The 18,670-nt window shown below is 36.5% G+C and overlaps 1 protein-coding gene and 1 long non-coding RNA gene across 2 annotated transcripts; one reads left to right on the top strand and one right to left on the bottom strand.

Annotated features, from left to right (window-relative positions):
* Window positions 1-286: 286 nt before the first annotated feature.
* On the top strand, window positions 287-16,899 carry LOC138025749 (zinc finger CCCH-type with G patch domain-containing protein-like). The gene is made up of 17 exons (XM_068872915.1): window positions 287-440; window positions 2,023-2,125; window positions 3,658-3,779; window positions 4,644-4,721; window positions 6,841-6,924; window positions 7,219-7,313; window positions 7,493-7,555; window positions 7,934-8,002; window positions 8,096-8,187; window positions 8,396-8,568; window positions 11,172-11,215; window positions 11,389-11,453; window positions 12,337-12,449; window positions 13,089-13,143; window positions 14,856-14,971; window positions 15,788-15,870; window positions 16,609-16,899. The coding sequence occupies exons 1-17, from the start codon at window positions 393-395 to the stop codon at window positions 16,745-16,747; spliced, it is 1,542 nt and encodes a 513-aa protein (XP_068729016.1). The 5' UTR covers window positions 287-392; the 3' UTR covers window positions 16,748-16,899.
* On the bottom strand, window positions 11,863-13,921 carry LOC138025762 (uncharacterized). Its single transcript, XR_011127175.1, has 2 exons — window positions 13,731-13,921; window positions 11,863-12,390 (listed from the first exon to the last, which is right to left on the bottom strand). It is a non-coding gene; the product is annotated as an uncharacterized lncRNA (long non-coding RNA).
* Window positions 16,900-18,670: the final 1,771 nt, after the last annotated feature.

Here is an 18,670-nt window from a genome sequence, read left to right as displayed (position 1 = left end):
TATTGAAAACTGAGAATTTGGGAAGTAAATTCGGCGATGATTTTTTCCAACGCTTGCGACGAACCAGCTAGCATCCCAACATACCGGGAATCGGTTTCTTCAAGAGCCATAATGTCCTTTTTTTTTTCTCTTGTTAAATTTATACATGTGTGACGTAAACCGAGACCATGTGCGTTGATTGAAATACTTGGCGGGAAAGATGTTCTAAGTATGGACGATTTGGACGGAGAGATGTACGAGAAAATGTGGGCTCCGGAGAGAGAGGTCTGAAACACAGAGAGCGAGCGCGTCTGGTACTGGGTACCAGTGACCGAGCGCGCAAGTCAAGCACCTTATTGGAACGCCTGACGAGAATTTGCAAGATTCAAGGAACAGCTGTATGGGTTAGTTAAATGGATGAAGAACTACTTCAAAAAAATTTGGAACAATATAAAGAGCAAGTAAGTTGTATTCATGGGGGTATCGTCTAAAATATCGTAAATTTAATTTACAAGTCTGTTTCCGTACGATAAATATTTGCATAGACAATGCGACCAAAATTTGCCACACTCTTGATTGCTGTTTCATTATACTTGCTTTAATTTCATCTGGAATAATCGGTAAGAACGGGATAGGCGTACACCATATTGCTGCACAGCTCAGATTAAATATTTGAAGTATTTACATAAATCGTTGTCTTCACAAATTAAACTTTGAATTTTTAATAACTAGTCTACTTGCAGGAAAAATCTCAGTTGTGGATTATCCACAACTGAGGCCTTGCCATATTGACCAAGTGGTAGCAAGGTCAATACAGCAAGACCAAGGTCAGATATTTTCCTGCAAAGACCAAACAAGTCACATTCATGCACTTTCTAGTAATCCTGTACTTATTCCAGACCGGCAAGTATGTTTTGCAGGTTGCAGGTTGCAGGCTGCAATTTAAGTACAACTGGAAAACCTCTGGCACTAAAAATAGTTAATAACCCATATGCTCATCATGGGTTCTTACATAAAGTAGTTGGGGTCTTTCACATGGTAAAAACACGTGCAACTTCACCCTTTCACAAGTATATACCGTCTATCATAAACAGCGTCATGTAACAGTCACAGTAAATCTATCGCTTTACCTATCTTTTACGTGCCAGTGGTTTTCCAGTTATAATTAAATATTTCAACCTGCAAAATATACCTGCCGATTCCAGACTGCTATTTTCACTGGTCCCTATTACCTGTAGCTTCCTTTGTTATCAGGGCTAGGTTCATTGTCTTATCATCTACTAAACCACGAAACAGTGAAACACCGAAAGACCATGTATGACCTCACCATATATTGAATACAATTAATCCTAAAATGATATGATCTCAAAATCCAACCTTTGTTGGTTAGTATTCAATGTATGGTGGGGTGATGGTGTTTCGGTGTAATGCCGTAGCTTTCCAGACGCTCTCTGGAAAGCTACAGGGTCTCTCGAACTTGGTGTATTCTGTCAAAAAATGCATTTGTTTTCAAGACAAATATAACAATCTCAATTTGCTTAAAGGTATATTTCGTCCATGTTCTCATAGTCTGTCAAGAATCAGTGGCCAAACAAATGTAAATGACTACAAAGAGGAAGGTGCCTATTTAGTGTTCTGATTACCTTAATTTGCTTAATTCTTAATCATTCATTCTGTGCGCATTATTGAAGAATAAAACCCTAGCACTTAGCCCATCAGAGTGCTTGTTATATTGGCAACAAGCACTAGCAATAGTAATAATTAGTTGAAGGGCTTTCCTCTTGTGGTAGGTAAATTTGGCTCAAATAGATTGCCACTCAAGTTAGAATTTTAAGTTTAACCTCAGGCTATTGACCCCTGGGAGAGAGACTTAACAGATTTTACTCTGTCTAATGCCAAACGATTTTAAATACTTGTCAACTTGGGGTATCCTAGGGCGTTAGAGGTATCAATGGGTTAATGTGATTTTTTCTTGGCAAAAATATTTTAACAGATGCATACATTGTAATAAAATATAACAATAAATATGATGTTGCATTCCAGTTCTTACAGATTCAGGCTGTCTTGCAAAGTACTGGTGACGAAGGGCAGGATGATCTCGTGAAGCTAAGAGATGATCTCGTTGAACTTATTCATGTATCTGAAGGTACCCAAGTGTTGCACACTGTTGAAGTATGATGATGATAGATCTCCAAATGACATGAAGCCAATATATTGCCTTTTTATTAAAAGTATCCCAGCACAGTGCAGACTTTCCAACCCCTTTTGCAGGAAAATAGGGAGTAGTTTTTAGCACTGACGGCACAAGCCTGTAGGGGGGTCTAGGGGTATCCTCCAAGGAAATTTTGCAAATTTAGTTTCTCTCAAGTGGCATTTCCTGCATTTTGACATCATTTTTGTAGTATTCTGTAAGACCTTTATTCTTGCCAATACTTGTCTGCCATTTTTGGGGAGTCAGGGTGGTTTAGTGGTCATCAACCGTTCCTCCCACCTCTGTGACCGGGGTTCAACTCTGGCTCGGGTCGTACGTGTATGTGGCCTGAGTTTCAGTCGATCTCAATCTGACTCTGAGGGTTTTTTCCGGGTACTCCGGTTTTCCTCCCTCCTCAAAATCGACTCCCGGCCTATTCCATCAGGCTGTGGTACTGTGCTCCGAGGTCATACATGGGTCGTTTTCAGGGGCCGAGCGCCTAGCCGGCAGCACAGCTCCTTCAGTCCGACCTCATCGAGCTGCACCCTTAGTAATTCAGTCTCCGACTGCAAGAAAGGGCGATTAGCAGGTCAGATTTTATTATTATTTTTGTAGCCTGCATAGCTGACGCAAGAGGCAAATTAACAAGTGACAAAGCTGCATGGAGAATGGGGAAGGGCAATATTTCACAGTGCCCCTCCCCAACACTACCACCAGCTATGGAGGCACTGGCCTTATGAGTTTGCATGGGGGGGGGGGGGGGGGGTTCAATGGAGAGACTGGGTGAGACATTATAGGATAAGAAAGTGAAATATGTAACTTTTTACTCTCAGATCGCAAAAAAATACCCAAGATAAGCAATTTCTTTCCCTTGTTTTTAGAACTTCATGATAAATCAGAATAATCTGATAAGAATCGGGAGAGCGGGAGGCAACACATCAAATCGGTAGACTCCCCAATCAAATCGGGTGGGTTGGAATGTCTGACAGTGCATAATGTAAGAACTGCAGTGGGAAAATAATGTACAATCATGCAGTGTATTGGTATTTTGGAAAGGAACATGGGAACCATATGTGCATGTCAACAATAAACAAATTAATAGACTTACATGTATTATATATCTGAGAATATCAGGAGGCAGGCAAGCATGCTACAGTGTACTTGCAAGATTAGCCACTGGTTATAGTAACTACCCTATCAAGTTACAAAAGCCATGGAGCAACAACAGCTGTCAGTTTTTTTGCTTTTAGTGGGATCAGAACTTGGCCTCTTCAGGTTTCAAGCCTTAGCCTAGTGTAACCATGATGGCATTCTTTCCGCAGTATGCATAAAATGGTCACAACATATCCTTGAATTATAAATAGATCTGGATATGCTGCTAAAACTGCATAGATTTCAAATAAGGTGGCCATAACAAGGATAATAAATTATAATAATATTAATATTAATGTTAATAATAGAAAAAAATTGTAATTTTTTTCCCTCAGAAAGTCTCCTATCATTGAAAAAGAGCAAATTACTGCAGTTGCTTGAACAAGAGGAAGATACATTTTGTGATTCTCCATCAAGAGATAATGAAAGTTATGATTTAAACAATCACGATGAAAGAGTAAGTTTTTAGGCTGAAAGATGTCACTTAAAAATAATTATGTCGCTTAATTATTATCAGAGGTTGACAGTGATAAAACCAACTTAATCAGAGACTGTATGTCACTATTTAGGGCACGTTCGATTGACCCTATTCCGGAATAAGAATACGTGAAGTGATGATTGAAAACGGTATGTCTGGCATTTTGAGGCAACAAGGATGATAAAGATATGTTTAAAATAGCATTTAAGCAAGTGTTTGACAAGTTTCATGTGAATGTCCTTAAAAACAAAGGATTTCTAACTTCTATTCCATGTATTCCGATTCCGGAATATGATTAATTGAATGCACCCTTAGTAGCCTGTTTCACTGGTTGTCAATGAAGATGGTACTGATTTACTGAAGATGTTAACTATGATATATAACAATTATTCCATGAGCCCGAGTTGGATATGAAGTGATAAAATAACCAACGAGCACGTGGCGCGAGTTGGTTATAATCACTTCACTTCATATCCAACAAGGGCGAATGGAATAATAATGTTTTAGTAAATTCTCAAACCAGGTTTTGCCGCCGATTTTTATTTCCACGATTTTACAAAGCGTCCGGAAAGAGCATCTTGGCGCACTATTTTCCATATGACGTAAAACTTCGACTATTGCCTCATAGTCGGAGTTTTTTAGCCAATCAAAAAGCTAGAAATGCAATAGTCGGAGCTGAAAATTTACTAAATGATTATGGCCATCACTCCAAATTATGTCATATCATTGATGATGGTTTGTAATAATGTATAAAATATTTTTTCAGAATACTAAAAAATACATTATTATTTTTGAATGATAATCATAATAACATTTTCATTTGATGTTTTGGTTTTATTAAAGGACAGCCTTGATAATGAAGATTCTTTGAATATAGAGGATGATATAACTGGAATGAAATGTCGAATTTCATACACACAAGTAAGTTGGGAAACTTGACATACTTTTAAGGACATTGGATTAACCTTATGGAAAACTTTAAGGAGATAAATTAAATGTTGGTGTTTATTTTGTGTTTGGTTCCATGACTCCATGTTAGGTACTGTCTTGATCCCTATTTTGTTTTTGGAGTAATGTCTGTAATGGATGATTTTTTTCTTGAGAATGTGTTGACGAAATTTACCTCACCAAATTGTAGTCAGGGCTGTCATTAGGGGCCGTAACCCGTAACACCTGTTACGGCTTAGCCCAGTCAATGTTACGGGTGATGGTTGCTGCAGAATGAATATTCATGGTGCAAAACAAATTGAAATTTATTTATAAATATTTACCTTCTACAGAAAATATAATTACTGCCTTGTGTTGTCTGTGTTCCTGATTCTAAGACGTGCTTTTAATAAAAATCCAAACATTTTCTGTAAGAAACCTTTGAAGAACACCCCCGATCGATCGTTGTTGGATTCCGACGCCATTTTTTTCAGTAACAAAATCATTATCAATGCATCGTACTTGATATAAATGGGATTCCACTAACCATTTTTCAAGGTTCTGTGATGCATGACCATTTCCACATGGTTAGTAAATATCTTTATTCATTGTGAAGTTTATCTTTTTGCCCTGTTTTATTTTCATCACTTTTTGATTGATTGCACCTCAGAGGGCTGGAAAATGCATTTCCGAGGATCTAATTTGAAGACTTTTCTGGTGGAGCATGCCCCAAGACCCCCCTAGGGGCTCTGGCCCTTCGGGCCTTCCTTTACATGGCCTTTGACCATTTATTTACATGTTACGGGTGAAATCTTGAGTGCTACACCTGCTTCAAAACTTAATGACAACCCTGGTAGTAAGTTGTCTTGAATATTAAATATATTTTTTGATGGAAAACATACATGTTAGTTCAACTGACTTAACTTGAATGTGCTGATGGTGGCGCTTGCAAATTTACTGGTTGTGATCTCTTCTGCTTAAATGAACTGTAAAGCCATAGAATTAAGAAGTTATTAACCCGGAACCTTCAGTCTCAACATGAAAATCTCAAACTTGACCTCGCCATCTCTTATAATATTATGTATGTTACAGTTAATTTTTGTTTTCAGTTAATTTTTTCTAACTAGGGGATTTAATTTTTCACAAGGTCATATTTTTTTAACATGGTAATTTTTTTTAAACTACCGGTAAGTAGGTACCGGTAAATTTTTCAAAGAGTGGGTAAAATCCTTCTCTTGGGTGCTAATATCAAAGACCAATAATTTTAGTGAGTAGGGTCAATTGCTCAGCAGACTGTCTACAAATATTGTTCATAAACAGTGATTTGTGCTGATAAGCAGTATTTAAGTTTTTTTTTTTTTTTTGGGGGGGGGGGGGGGGAAGGGGAGATCTATCTAAAAAATTTGGAGGACCCCTACTTGCTTCATTAATTTACATTTTCTAAAATTTGAGACACCCCCAACCTACCGATAACTCATGGCCACAAACTAATACACAATGCAGAAGTCAGAAGAACGAGTGAAACAAATTAAATTAAGGCAAAAATACCAAAGACCATAACGATATGCTGAGAAATGCAGAAAAAAGGCAAGGCAAACAAAACCTTTAAATTAGAAAGCCAGCTATCTCACTCATATATGGTACAACCTAACAGGCGCTCAAGAACAAAACGATCCCGCCGGCCGGGTCAAAGCTTTAAAAGCAGAATCACTTGCTTCTACCACCGACAAGCCTATCCGTTGAGACGAGAATTCAATTGATGCAAAAGTGTGAGGGCAAAAGGTCAAATTCACATTACTGTAGAGACAGGGTTGTTCAACAGTTTTGTAAAGTAGCGGACATATTTCTGAAAGAAAAGGAACTTGACATTTTTGGTGCCCTAAGGCATCTTGCGAGCGCCAAAGGTGCAAGCTACCCAGGGATTCTGGGGGCATTCCCCCCTCCCCCCCCAGGAAATTCTTAAAACAGAACACTTTCAATTTAAATAGTTTGGCGTTAGACAGAGTAAAATACTAAGTCTGGCCAGTTTTGACCAGTTTGGACGTCAAAGGGTTAATTAAACAATCAAGGTTGAAGTGATTTTCAACTTTAATTTTTTGTGCTGTCGTTTCAGGACTGGGGAGCTACCGAGCACCACAATGCCATGGTTTTTGATTTGGAATCTATAGAATTACCTGATGGGATGGAAGAAACTAAGGTATTAATTAATACAAAAATCAGTGATAAAGTACCAGCATAATTTCGCAATTGACATGTGATGAAAAGAATCATTGTTACATGCAATATTATTTTTGTTGGAACTTAAATGCAGTTTTTGTGCCAATAACTTGCCAGTAATTATACTTGTGAGAAGGAGGAGCAAATCAGCTTGATCTAAGTTGTGTAAACACCCGTAAAGTAAGAAAATTTTTAGGAAACTGGAAATAACACTGAAAATAGACTTAAGTTACCAGAATTGATTCATGTATAATGATTTTTTTTGTCCTGTTAGGTTAGGGTGTTATTCATGAACCCTACTCATCAATCCATGATGCCCTGCCCATATTTCCTTGAGAGCAAGTGTAGGTTTTCTGAAAATACCTGCAGGTCAGTCTGTACCACAGTAACTGTATTTATGATGATGAACATACTGTTAATTATTTCAAAATTATGAACTTTATCTACAGGTATACTTTTTTGCCATTGTCTTGCATTGGTGAAAAAAAAATAGTTTCAAAAAATTATTAAATAAATTTAGTTACATTTAAATTTCCTGTTCTATTTAGATATTCCCATGGTTACTTGGTTAGTGTTGAGGATTTGATGCCATTTAAAGAGCCAGATTTCAGGTAACAATGTTGGTGAAAATTTGAGCTATATATGAGCAATACATTGCAGTGTCTTGTGTGAGCCTTCTTATTACTATTATTACAATACTTAACTAATAATATTTTATTAGAAAAGTCGTATTTATAATTTATTGTTTTTATGATGTACATGTTGTGTTGTCGCTCAGCATTTTTGGCTGGTGAACTGAGGGGACACTGTGAATTTTTTTGGTTTCTGGCTTGAGGAGATGACTATATCCAGGAGTGTGGGCATTACAAATGTGAAAAGACTGACAGTGCCTGGGCAGAAGTAATGGTTCCTTAAGGAAAAGAGACTTTTACCTCAACTAGTGGTACCCTAATTAGTGGTTCCTCTAATTTTTCCTTTGTTTCTTAAAGTCAGGTGCAGTGTGGTCAGTTATGCCTGGCACGATATGATGATGGTGTCTGGTACAAGGCTACAATTCAGTGAGTATTTACTCAAAGTGAAATTTAACATTCTTCACCATCAGCCTATCCTCTTTTGACAGGTTGTTAAAAGAGAAAGAATTTTTTTTGTAGGTCCATAGATCAAGATTCTCATTCATTTGTTGTCCACTACAATACATACAATTCTGATGCCACGCTGGGTTTGGATGGAATTTTGCCATTAGGTAAGTTTCCTGGAGCATCATTGAGAATAATAAAACAGTGTTTGAGAGTGTTAATGTTACAGGACGAGACACAATCCAATATCCATATTGTTGTGTACAGGATCTGATTGTGGTGACTGTCAAAAGCAGCTCTTAAAAATAATTTTTAGCAGCTTTTTTTAATAATTATTTGTGGTGATACCTTATTTTATTGCTGATCATTTTGTAGACCAAAGAGAATCTGAAAATGTATCAGATAACGACCTTTCGAGTTCTTCAAGTGACAATGAGGATATCCACAGCATAAATGAAAACAATGATGAAGAAAATGCAGTTGTGAGGTTGTCATGGAAACCATCCACAGGACCTTTTCGCCTTGGGGAATGGGAAGAACATACAAAAGTAAGTTCCTTTAAACTGTGACACTTGAAGTCCAACTAAACTCTGAGGTGTTTCCAGTAATAAAAGGTCTTTTTTTGCAACAAGCAAAGTTTAGTTTTTCCCCTTTTCACTCAAAAAATTTTCACTTGTGTGTAGCTGTACACATTTGGTTAGCTTGGAAAAATTGCAGTCATTTTAACCAACAAGGCTGCAAGTTTCATGTCAGAACTGTTTATTCTTTATTTGACTTCAGAATTGACTCTTCAGTACCAAATTCTTTGAAAATATGAATGCAGAACATCGATCAAAGGACGCTTATTTCCAAAATGGTAAAATGTCTTAGTTGCAAGTGAAAAGAATAATCATGATAGCAACTTAAATGAAAATGAGCTCAAGTGCAATTAAGGCTGCTCACAAAAAATGACTTCTATCACTTCAATCTGTTCAAGTCAATATGTGAGCCAGCTATGCATAACAAAATAAGGCTGCTCGCAAAAAATGACTTCTATCACTTCAATCTGTTCAAGTCAATATGTGAGCCAGCTATGCATAACAAAATAAGGCTGCTCGCAAAAAATGACTTCTATCACTTCAATCTGTTCAAGTCAATATGTGAGCCAGCTATGCATAACAAAATAGCCCTGTACTGCAAAAACTAATCCAGGCATAATATAAAAGCTAGTTCACCTTGCCTTGCACCTATAGACTACCTATGCCTCGCTTGTTGGTTCTCTAAGTACATGTACTCTGCGCCAAGAGGTTTCTTCCCGGGTACTTCAGTTTTCCCCTCTCCTCAAAAACCAAGATTTGATTTGTTTGATTTCAGTTGATTTGTAGTCTCCCCAATTAGTAGAGCACTCGTGCTCAACTAAATAACCTTGAGACTTAAATAAACTACCGTAATTATTATTATTATTATTATGCCTCGCAGATTATGAAGACAGCAAGTGAGGCATAAAAGATTTCTTTGAAAAATAGCCACTTGAAATCAGCCCTAACCTAACCCTAAACCTTCTTGAGGCTTTTAGACTTTATTTTTTAAATCTGAGCATAATAAAACTGATGTAACATGCCTTGCACAAATGCCTCAGTGGATCACAGATTGTGCATCCCCCTTCTATTCTTTAAATGCTGTTTCTGAAAATTGAGCCAAGGTCACAGGTAGTTTGCCAAATATTGAGGGCATTAATTAATAATGATACCACCTAATTCCCTGCAGAATTATGTTCAGGTACAGTGGATGATACATGTATTTGGAAATCTACAGTTTCTGAACTGTACTACCTTTTACATATTTCAAGGTATTATATTCATAGTTGCAGGCTTAGTAATACCCTAGTCAATTTACAAACATAGACAAAACAAATCTTGACCTTGATGGAAATTGAAAAATAAAATAATTGCAAATGATCATAATTATGATAATGCCCTGCAGGTATTCCAAAAGAAATGGTCTAGACTAAAATAATAGTACCCCTCAAGACATTCACCAACTAATAATATTGCTTAATTTGTATAGTTATTTGTATATGTTTTCTGTGTGTTGTCTGTTTTTAAGTGTTGTAAGCATGTGCTAAGCAGTTTGTATAGTATGTATCATATTGTAAGTATCTTTTAATTGGTTAATGTGAGTTAAAACTGTAAGGATACTACTGACATTTAGTATCAATAATAAATAAAAAAAATAAAAAAATAAGGGCAAATTACTGGATGAAAATGGTTTTCCTTTCATCTTGCAATTGCCTTCCCTTTCTGAGTAAATCATGACTTGTTCCAGTTCTAGGGAGTAGAGATGGCGTGTGAGTGGTGGGTGGAATCACATCCCACCAATGTGGCCCATGCAGGCTAGATTCCCAGACTTGGCGTCATATGTGGGTTGAGTTTGTTGGTTCTCTTCTCTGATCCGAGAGGTTTTTCTCTGGGTACCCTGATTAATCCCGTCTCCTCAAAAACCCAATTAGCTCCCGGCAGCCTTAGAAGAATTGACTCTTACCCATTCACTCCTCATGTACCCCATGATGCCCCCAGTTGACAAGTAAAATCGTCTGGCGTTAGAATAAAACCTTTTAAGTTTCACTCCCAGGGGTCAATTGGTTAAATAAAGTTGTTTATGATTATTATTATAATTATTATATATAATTATATGTAATTATTATATATTATTATTATAATAATTATTAATAATTATTATAATATTATTATTACTATTATTATTATTATATTATAATAATATTTATTTTTTATTTTTTATTTACTTACTTGTTTATTTGGAAGTTTTAAAACAGTTTTAAACAGAAATATCTGTATTGCTTGTAAATTTATAGTTCTTACATTTTGGAGATATTTTAATTTTTGTTAATATTTTTATTATGCAAATAAAGTGATTATTATTATTATTATCATTAATTTTAGCTAGTATTTCCTTTTTGAAATTTTGAATCAATGTGACAAAAACTCCTGCCACATTCACGCATACAACAATCAAAAATTAAAATTAATTGAATAGCTTACCGCTTAGGAAAAGATAGTTCTTCCAAGCAGCTTTCAACTTTAAAATCAATTTCAGTTAATATCTGTGGTTTTTGCTCGAAGAAAATAACTGGTTGAGAGTTTTTTTCCCATAGGGCATTGGATCAAAGCTGATGGTCAAAATGGGATATATATTTGGGTAGGTCTGGACTATTGTATGATAATATTTTTTGAGCAAAGGTTTGTGGTAGATTAAAGTCTAAATAATGTTGAAATTTCGAGTCTAGCATGCTGGGAAGTGTTAGCCGTCAGGAAGGTCAATAAAATGGTGTTGTACTAGTTTTAAATATTCTTTGGATTATGGATTCATAGGAAAGGCCTTGGTAAGGATGGAAGTGGAATAGTAGAGCCTGTTGAAGCCGTGGTGTTACCTCAAGGTAAAAAAAAAATAAACAACAGTACTACAATTAGAATAGATTAGAATAATCATTAATCAAGTTGAGGCAAGTGGAACCTGCCTAGACTGGTTCCAAAAATAAAAAAAATTCCAATAATTCTCCAATAATAATTTTCAGTTTTTTGAAGAACATCTTATGGCTGTTTGAGTCCTTGAATAAACTGTAGGTTTTTGGCTATCATATTCAGTATGGACATAAACCTACTGTAGGAAATCTTTTATTTGTATTCCTGTACTTTCATTACTTTAACCCACTGACACATCAAATGCCCTAGGATGCTCCCAGTTGACGTCAGTAAACTCGTCTGGCTTTAGACAGAGTAGAATCTGTTATGTCTCACTCCCAGGGGTCAATGAGTCAATTACAATAATAATATTATTAATACTTGTTATTGCTGACCACCCTGTTTATTCTGAATATCTCAAAAACCAAATTCAGTTAATTATAAAAATTATTGCTTGAGCTTAATTAACCTGTTGTACAGAAAGAAATAAAATGACCAATGTTGTGTTACATGAAAGCCTCATTTTTTTTAAAAAATATGAAAAGTACCGGTACTTGTAATTGATTTTAACCTTCTTGGCCAAAATGCATACAATTCTTAAAATTGTCCTTGGTGGTTTGAGTCCCAGAAAGAACTGTAGGTTTTCTAGGCTATTGTACTAGGAAATACTTTTCTATTACTGTGCAAATCATACATTATTTAACATCGCTACAAATTATCGGCTCCATTACTTGCATGCCAGACAATGACATACACCTCCACTCCGTTGTGTTTGAATTTGGGTGGGGCAGCCGTGTTGTTGATGAATAGACCTCTAAAGTAACAGATTTTTGTTTTTTGCACTCTACTAAATTGTAGGTAAATCTCTAGACAAGATTGCACAGCTGCGAGAGAATAACAAACTTTGTAAACCTGGAAAGAAGAAAAGGAAAAAAACACCACAAGTTAAAAATATCAAGCTGCCAGATAAGGTGGAAGAAATGAAAATTTCACACTTCAAAGCAATTTTGCATTTAAATCCCAGGATCTTTGTAGTCACTGAATGTTTTGCCATTAACTTAAGTATTACTCAACAAGTAAATCAAAGGTCATTCTTTAGTCTTTACATATTACTACAAATAAAATACCGAGTACATTGAATGTCGAGGACACTTTTGTCATTTGAAAATTGGAGCCCATGCCCTTCTAATTCTTTCCAGAAGAGGTTAGAATAATGGCAGTTACAAGTAAAAAAAGATGAGATAAAGTTGTGGGTTCTGCATTAAAAAGGTGCAGTCAAGTCTGCCTGAGTGCTCAGTTCTTCAGTTTTATTACTTGGTTAAGGTTATAGTGCTCTACACCAAGAATAAGTGAGAAAAATTAATAACAACAAATAATGAGGAAACAAAAAATTGGCCCAATCCAAGCCTTTCCACCTCTAACTCATCTTCTGTAGGTTTGCAATTTGCAAGGATTTTTTTTTACATAATGAGGCTATATAATGCTTAACAAAATTTTAAAGACTTTTTTTTACAAATTCTACTGTCATTCATATCAAAATGGTGTATTATGTTGTAGGATTGTGGGCAAATCCGTTATTTACAGACTGAGATTCTTTTTGCACTTTCCAGGCTTCAGGTGGTGACATATTTGATTTCATTAACACAAAGCTTGGACACAAGCGAGGTTAGAGGTTACCACACACATTACTATCACCAATGTTATAGATGTTATCTTTTCTTATTGAAGAACGACAATTCGGACAAACAGGCGAGATTTATCTGCTTGCTGGAACATGAGTATGAAATGCTGTTAGCAAAATTAATATCAAAGTGGAATGCCAAAGGTGGCCAGAAAAGCTTTTAATATGGGGGAGGTCTGGAACCCAGTATGATGCCATGGTAACAGAACTGTTAAGCTCAAATCGTGGAGAATATTTTATTTTAGTAGAATCTTACTGCAAAAAATCAAAAATTTCTGATACAAATTGGCTGAGATATCTCTTTTCATCATATTTGAACAAAATTTGGTTGAGTGTATGACGTCAGCACTTGGCTAATTTGCATATTTTAAAAGCTCGAATATCTCTGGAACGAAAATAGATATTTGAAAAAAGTAAACAGCATTTTTCTCCTCACGCAGACTTCTTGTTTATGTTTCAAAATGGCTTAGATAGGAAAGATGCGATTTTCGTCATAGTACCACTGTAAGACAAGTACTAGTAACATATCTGATCGATTTAGCTGCGAGTTCATTCGAAAGATTCAACTGACCTGGGGACGCAGTTGTCGTTCAAACATGATTAAGCTTATTGTTATGTCTTCTTCTTCTTTCTTTATATGTCTCACGGGATATGTCTGTGCATACGTCCACGTTCACTTCGATCTTCCGTGTGAAATTCCCAAGAATGATGTACTGAGTAGCAAAGAGTTATTCCAGGCGATTCTCGTTCCCAGGAATCATAGCGAGAGACATTCACCTTTTTGTTAAAAAAAAAAATTTTTTTGCAAATAATATTGTTCTCCCATCTGGCCCTCTCACACAGTCAAAAAGTGCATATTATTGCTACTTAAACCACTCCAAAATGTATTAATGGGTTATGAGCGAGGATCTTCAGGGTCACTGATACATGTAGGTAATAGATAAAATCGATAATCGATGACAATCGATATCAATTAATCGATTGATATTGATAATCGATGATAATCGATGTACTTAATTGATTGATTCCCATCAATTATTGATTAATATCTATAATCGATGACAATCAATAATCACAAAAAAATTTGTGATCGCCGCATGATTATTCATCGATTATCAATATCAATCGATTAATTGATATAGATTGTAATCGATTATTGATTTCGATTGTTGAGGTCCTGCCTGTAATCTTAATTAACAACTATTTACTGAAGTGGAGATGGCTAGTAGTAAATATCCACCACTACCCACTGACACGGGGGTTAAAAGTTGTTTTAGCATAACTAAAACAGAGAAACAATAATTATGGTACAAAAAAATGTTTTTAACTCATTTATTCCTGCAATTATTGCAATATTTTTGGGTGCAAATCCAGTGCAAGTTGCTCGGAGGTGAATAGCAATGGAGATGCGGAGTTTGAGTAGCCATTCATTGTGCGCCTTCAATGCTTAATCCACTGTTTTAGTATACACTAATCATTATTTGTGTTGCTTGTGCTCATGATGCCAGTGAAAAGCAGCCCCAACTCTTGAGATGACTTTTGCATTTCAGGCATCAAATATACAGTCAAGTCCCTCAAAGTGAATAAATTAGAACATATCCTATAACAATGATGATAAGGTTGGCAGTTACAATAATAATATTATTATCGTAACTGCCAACCTTTATGATCATGACCAATTTTCTTCTGAATTCAGGAAATATACACGATATAAGGGTTCCTGTTCCTGGAACAAGCGCACGTGAATTTGAGGAAACAGAAACAGGAAAAAAGAAGAAAGGTGAAGACAAGAGCATAAACTGGAATTTACAGGTACAGCTAATTAAAAATACAAGACTATTCAAGATATGGAATGACCATGGAAAGCTTTCATTGAGGGTGCAGTGCTTGGCAAACCGTGAGCACTGCTTTGTTATGACTTTGAATGGCTAGTTTATTCTCTACTTAACAACAACAACAACAATAATAATAATAATAATAATAATAAATGGTGGGTAATAATAATAATGATAGAGTGGTTTTCAATTCAGTGTCGAAAGTAATTAGCGAATTGCTTTTGTTTTGCATTGCTTCTCTCAGTGATTGGTTCAAAGTTCTGGCGCCACTTTTTCAACCAATCACAAGTGAAACCAAAACCAATTGTGGCTCGCATGTGCGCATTTCCCCGCTCTTTGTGTTGGCTATGTGTAATTACTTCGAGTTTTAATTGGTTTACCGGATTGTCTCTGTCCTTTTTGATTGGCCAAAGTAATTACTTTGGTTTTGGTTTTGAGACTCGATTGAAACTCGCTCTAATAATAATTGTACTTATAATTATAATGAAACATTAGCAGTCTAAAACTGCAAGACTGCAAAATCCTTATTGACCATTGAACATGTATCCAGAATTAAAAAAGTTAAAACTCATTTCCACTGTGTAAAACCCCTTGTCTAATGGATGTGTTCCCAGGAATTAACAATGGTGGAAGAGGTAGATCATACACATTTAATGTAGCAACTGAGCTCGATTCTTTCAGAGGTAACCAGCACTAAACCTGCTTTTTTGGTACTGCAACCTAACGGTTGACTTATGTGCATTGATCTTTTTGTGCATGCAGGCTATCAGCATTCCTTTTTTTCCTGCCACAGCTCTTTAAAACACAAGAGGAAATATCAGTAGTGAAGAAACAGTTAAAGAAAGAGGAAACAGCTCTCAGCAGACATGTAGATAAGTAAGTAGCCAAGCTGCAGTCAGGAAATGAGCTCAAGTCCAATTATTTAAATAGCTCCTTGTTAAGTTTGGCATTACATCGTACTGGTATATTTAATTGACCACTACACATCTATAGGGTCTTTTCAGGACCAATGAAAGGTTATCAGTGAAACAACAGAACAGAACATTACTTTTTTAAAGAATCATGAGAATCTTAAATAAAGTCTGCATACGAGCCAGTAGCCCAACTCACCAGAGCCTATCCCTGGTTTCCGTAGCATTAAGCGACTAGGAGTATTTCTACTCCCCTCTGGATGGTATGCTAGTCCATCGCAGGGCTACCCCCAGCACTAAATTTGCCGGTACCCATTTATACACCTGGGTGGAAAGAGGCACCGTGAGAGCAAAGTGTCTTGCCCAAGAACACAACACAATGTCCCCAGCCAGGACCTGAACCCGAACCACTCGATCTGGAGGCAAGCGCGCTAGCTAACCATGAGGCTGCGGCGCCTCCCTGGTCAGAGGCAAGCCAATTACAAGTACAGCCAAGAAATTGAACCTGGACTAGCAGTATCAAAGTCAAAGATTTTTGAACCAGGATATTGGGATCTTAAGGCAATCTTGTTCCCTTACTACTGGGTTGCACTGCATTCAGATTGTAATAGTTTATTCATGTGCCTGCATTAGACCTGAACCATGCAGTAACTGGTAACATCCAGCCCATCTTAATGATAACTTAAATTATTTTGATTTCTAGGGATGAAAAAGCTGCATCTCATTTTAGACAGAAGGTGACAGCCATGAAAGCTCACTTGTCACAACTTCATGAAAAGGAAAAAGGCATACAACAGAAGCTAAACCATAGAAAGAACCACAGAAAATTAACTGTATTCTAGCTGCATTTCACATCACTACTGTGGAAACGAAAGAGGATATGTTCTGTAGTAATTATCACAGACTAGATGTGCACTTGAAAGCAGAATGGTCAAAATGTAACATTTTCCCTCCGAAGAATGCCACTTGTAGATTTTAATTGCCAGCTATCCAATTTTAGTCATCAGTGGGGAACCCTACCGATAAAAAGGATCCATGATGTGAACATCTACTGAAATTTAAGCCCACTTTAAAGGGGCTATGTCGCATTATTTTAGGGTGTTTGGGGACATATTATTTATCATGAGTTTAATACTCTAAAATGGTAAAGTGGAATTCCTTTCCTGATAAAATAATCACAATTAAGATGATTCTGAGCAAAAATGGCCTTTATCTAACAGATTTGCCTTAAACTTAAAAAACATTGGGCTAATATTTTTCAAGATTACCCAAATGCAATCCCATGCTTCTCTTTCCTTTTGTTATACAGTGAAACCTCTATTAAGTCACCACCCTCGGGGGTAACAGCTAGTGGCTGCTTAAAAGATAGAGGTTAGTCAGAAATCAGCAATATCTTTAGTAGAAACGTCACCTTATTCTAAAACAAACACCTTTAGAGGCTTGTGACAAATTTTGCACAAGAGACAGCCCAAATACTGAACAAAAATACAGTACTTTTAGAAAAAACAAATTATCCTCAAAATGTTGAGGTCAAGTTCTCTCAACTTAGCATGAACAATCTAAACTATGGCACAAACTGAGTTGAATTTATAGCCGGAAAAGTAGGCAATGTCTGCAACTGAAACATTGCATCACAGGGCCATAATAAATTTTAAAAAATTTGCATGGGAGTCTGTTGCTGAAAAGCCAAAATAAGTGTATTAAACTTAACCTTTTGACCCCTAAACCGGCCAGACTTAATAGGTGGCCGCTCTATGGAGGTTCCACTATATTTCTTTTATGTTACTCAGGGGTTTCAAGTGGTTACAAGGCTGCTGCCTAACGGTCGCCCGGGACACCTTACTTGCGAGAATGGGTGACCAAATTTCTGAACGAGTAGCTCAAACGGGCGTCTAACTTATCACAAGGTGATTCATTCTCACTTTTAATTAATTCTAGGCTCTTGAAAAAATGACTCGGGCTACTAACTTTTAATGTTGGAAGCCCGAAGGGCTCTGGAAAAATTTTCTTAGTCAGCAGCCTTGGGTTATTGCGACCTTACATTCTACCTTTTGGGTGTCATGAAATAACATGATTTTGTGTGATATAGCCCCTTTAATGTGTTTTTTGTGTTCAAAACTTTCATTCTACTTTGTCTTTTGGCCATGCTCCTCAGGGGGTGGGGGGAATTCCTGTTAATGGACTAATGGGGATGGGCATGGATTGACTATAATAGGGTTGCATTTTCAACAAAGTTCCTGACAGAGTTTTCAAATTGTTTGGATTTGGTGTAAGGAAAATTCTGGCTAGTGGGGCTATGCCTAGAGAGAAAAACAAAGAAACTGCAACCATGTTGGAGAAAATCACTCATTTCTTAAGACCCGTTCACACCTAAAGCACACCTAATTGGCGAGTAAAATAGTCTGGTGCTAAACAGAAAAAATCTGCAAGTTTCACTCTTAGAAGGGGACATAATGTTTTGACCGACTAAGATGTTGTAAAGATGACAGACCTTTTTGCAGATACAGCGGCCATTTTGTTTTCTATTGTTTCAAGACATTATGGGATGCTCAGGGGGCAAATTAATATGTATTTGCCCCCTGGGCATCCCATAATAGCTATTTGAAACAATAGAAATCAAATTGGCCGCCGTATCTGCAAAAAGGTCCATGTCAGAACTTGCTGTAGCGATAAAATTGTAAATTCTTGGATTCGAAACAGCAGAGGTAATAAATATGAATTCCTTGACCCATGCGAATTTGTGTTCTTGTGTGGTTTGAAATAGA

The sequence above is a fragment of the Montipora capricornis genome, chromosome 2 (genome assembly GCF_036669925.1).
Source record: "Montipora capricornis isolate CH-2021 chromosome 2, ASM3666992v2, whole genome shotgun sequence".
Classification (NCBI taxonomy): Eukaryota; Metazoa; Cnidaria; class Anthozoa; order Scleractinia; family Acroporidae; genus Montipora; species Montipora capricornis.
The sequence above is the reverse complement of the archived record's forward strand: the minus strand, read 5'-3'. Positions and strand labels throughout refer to the sequence as shown.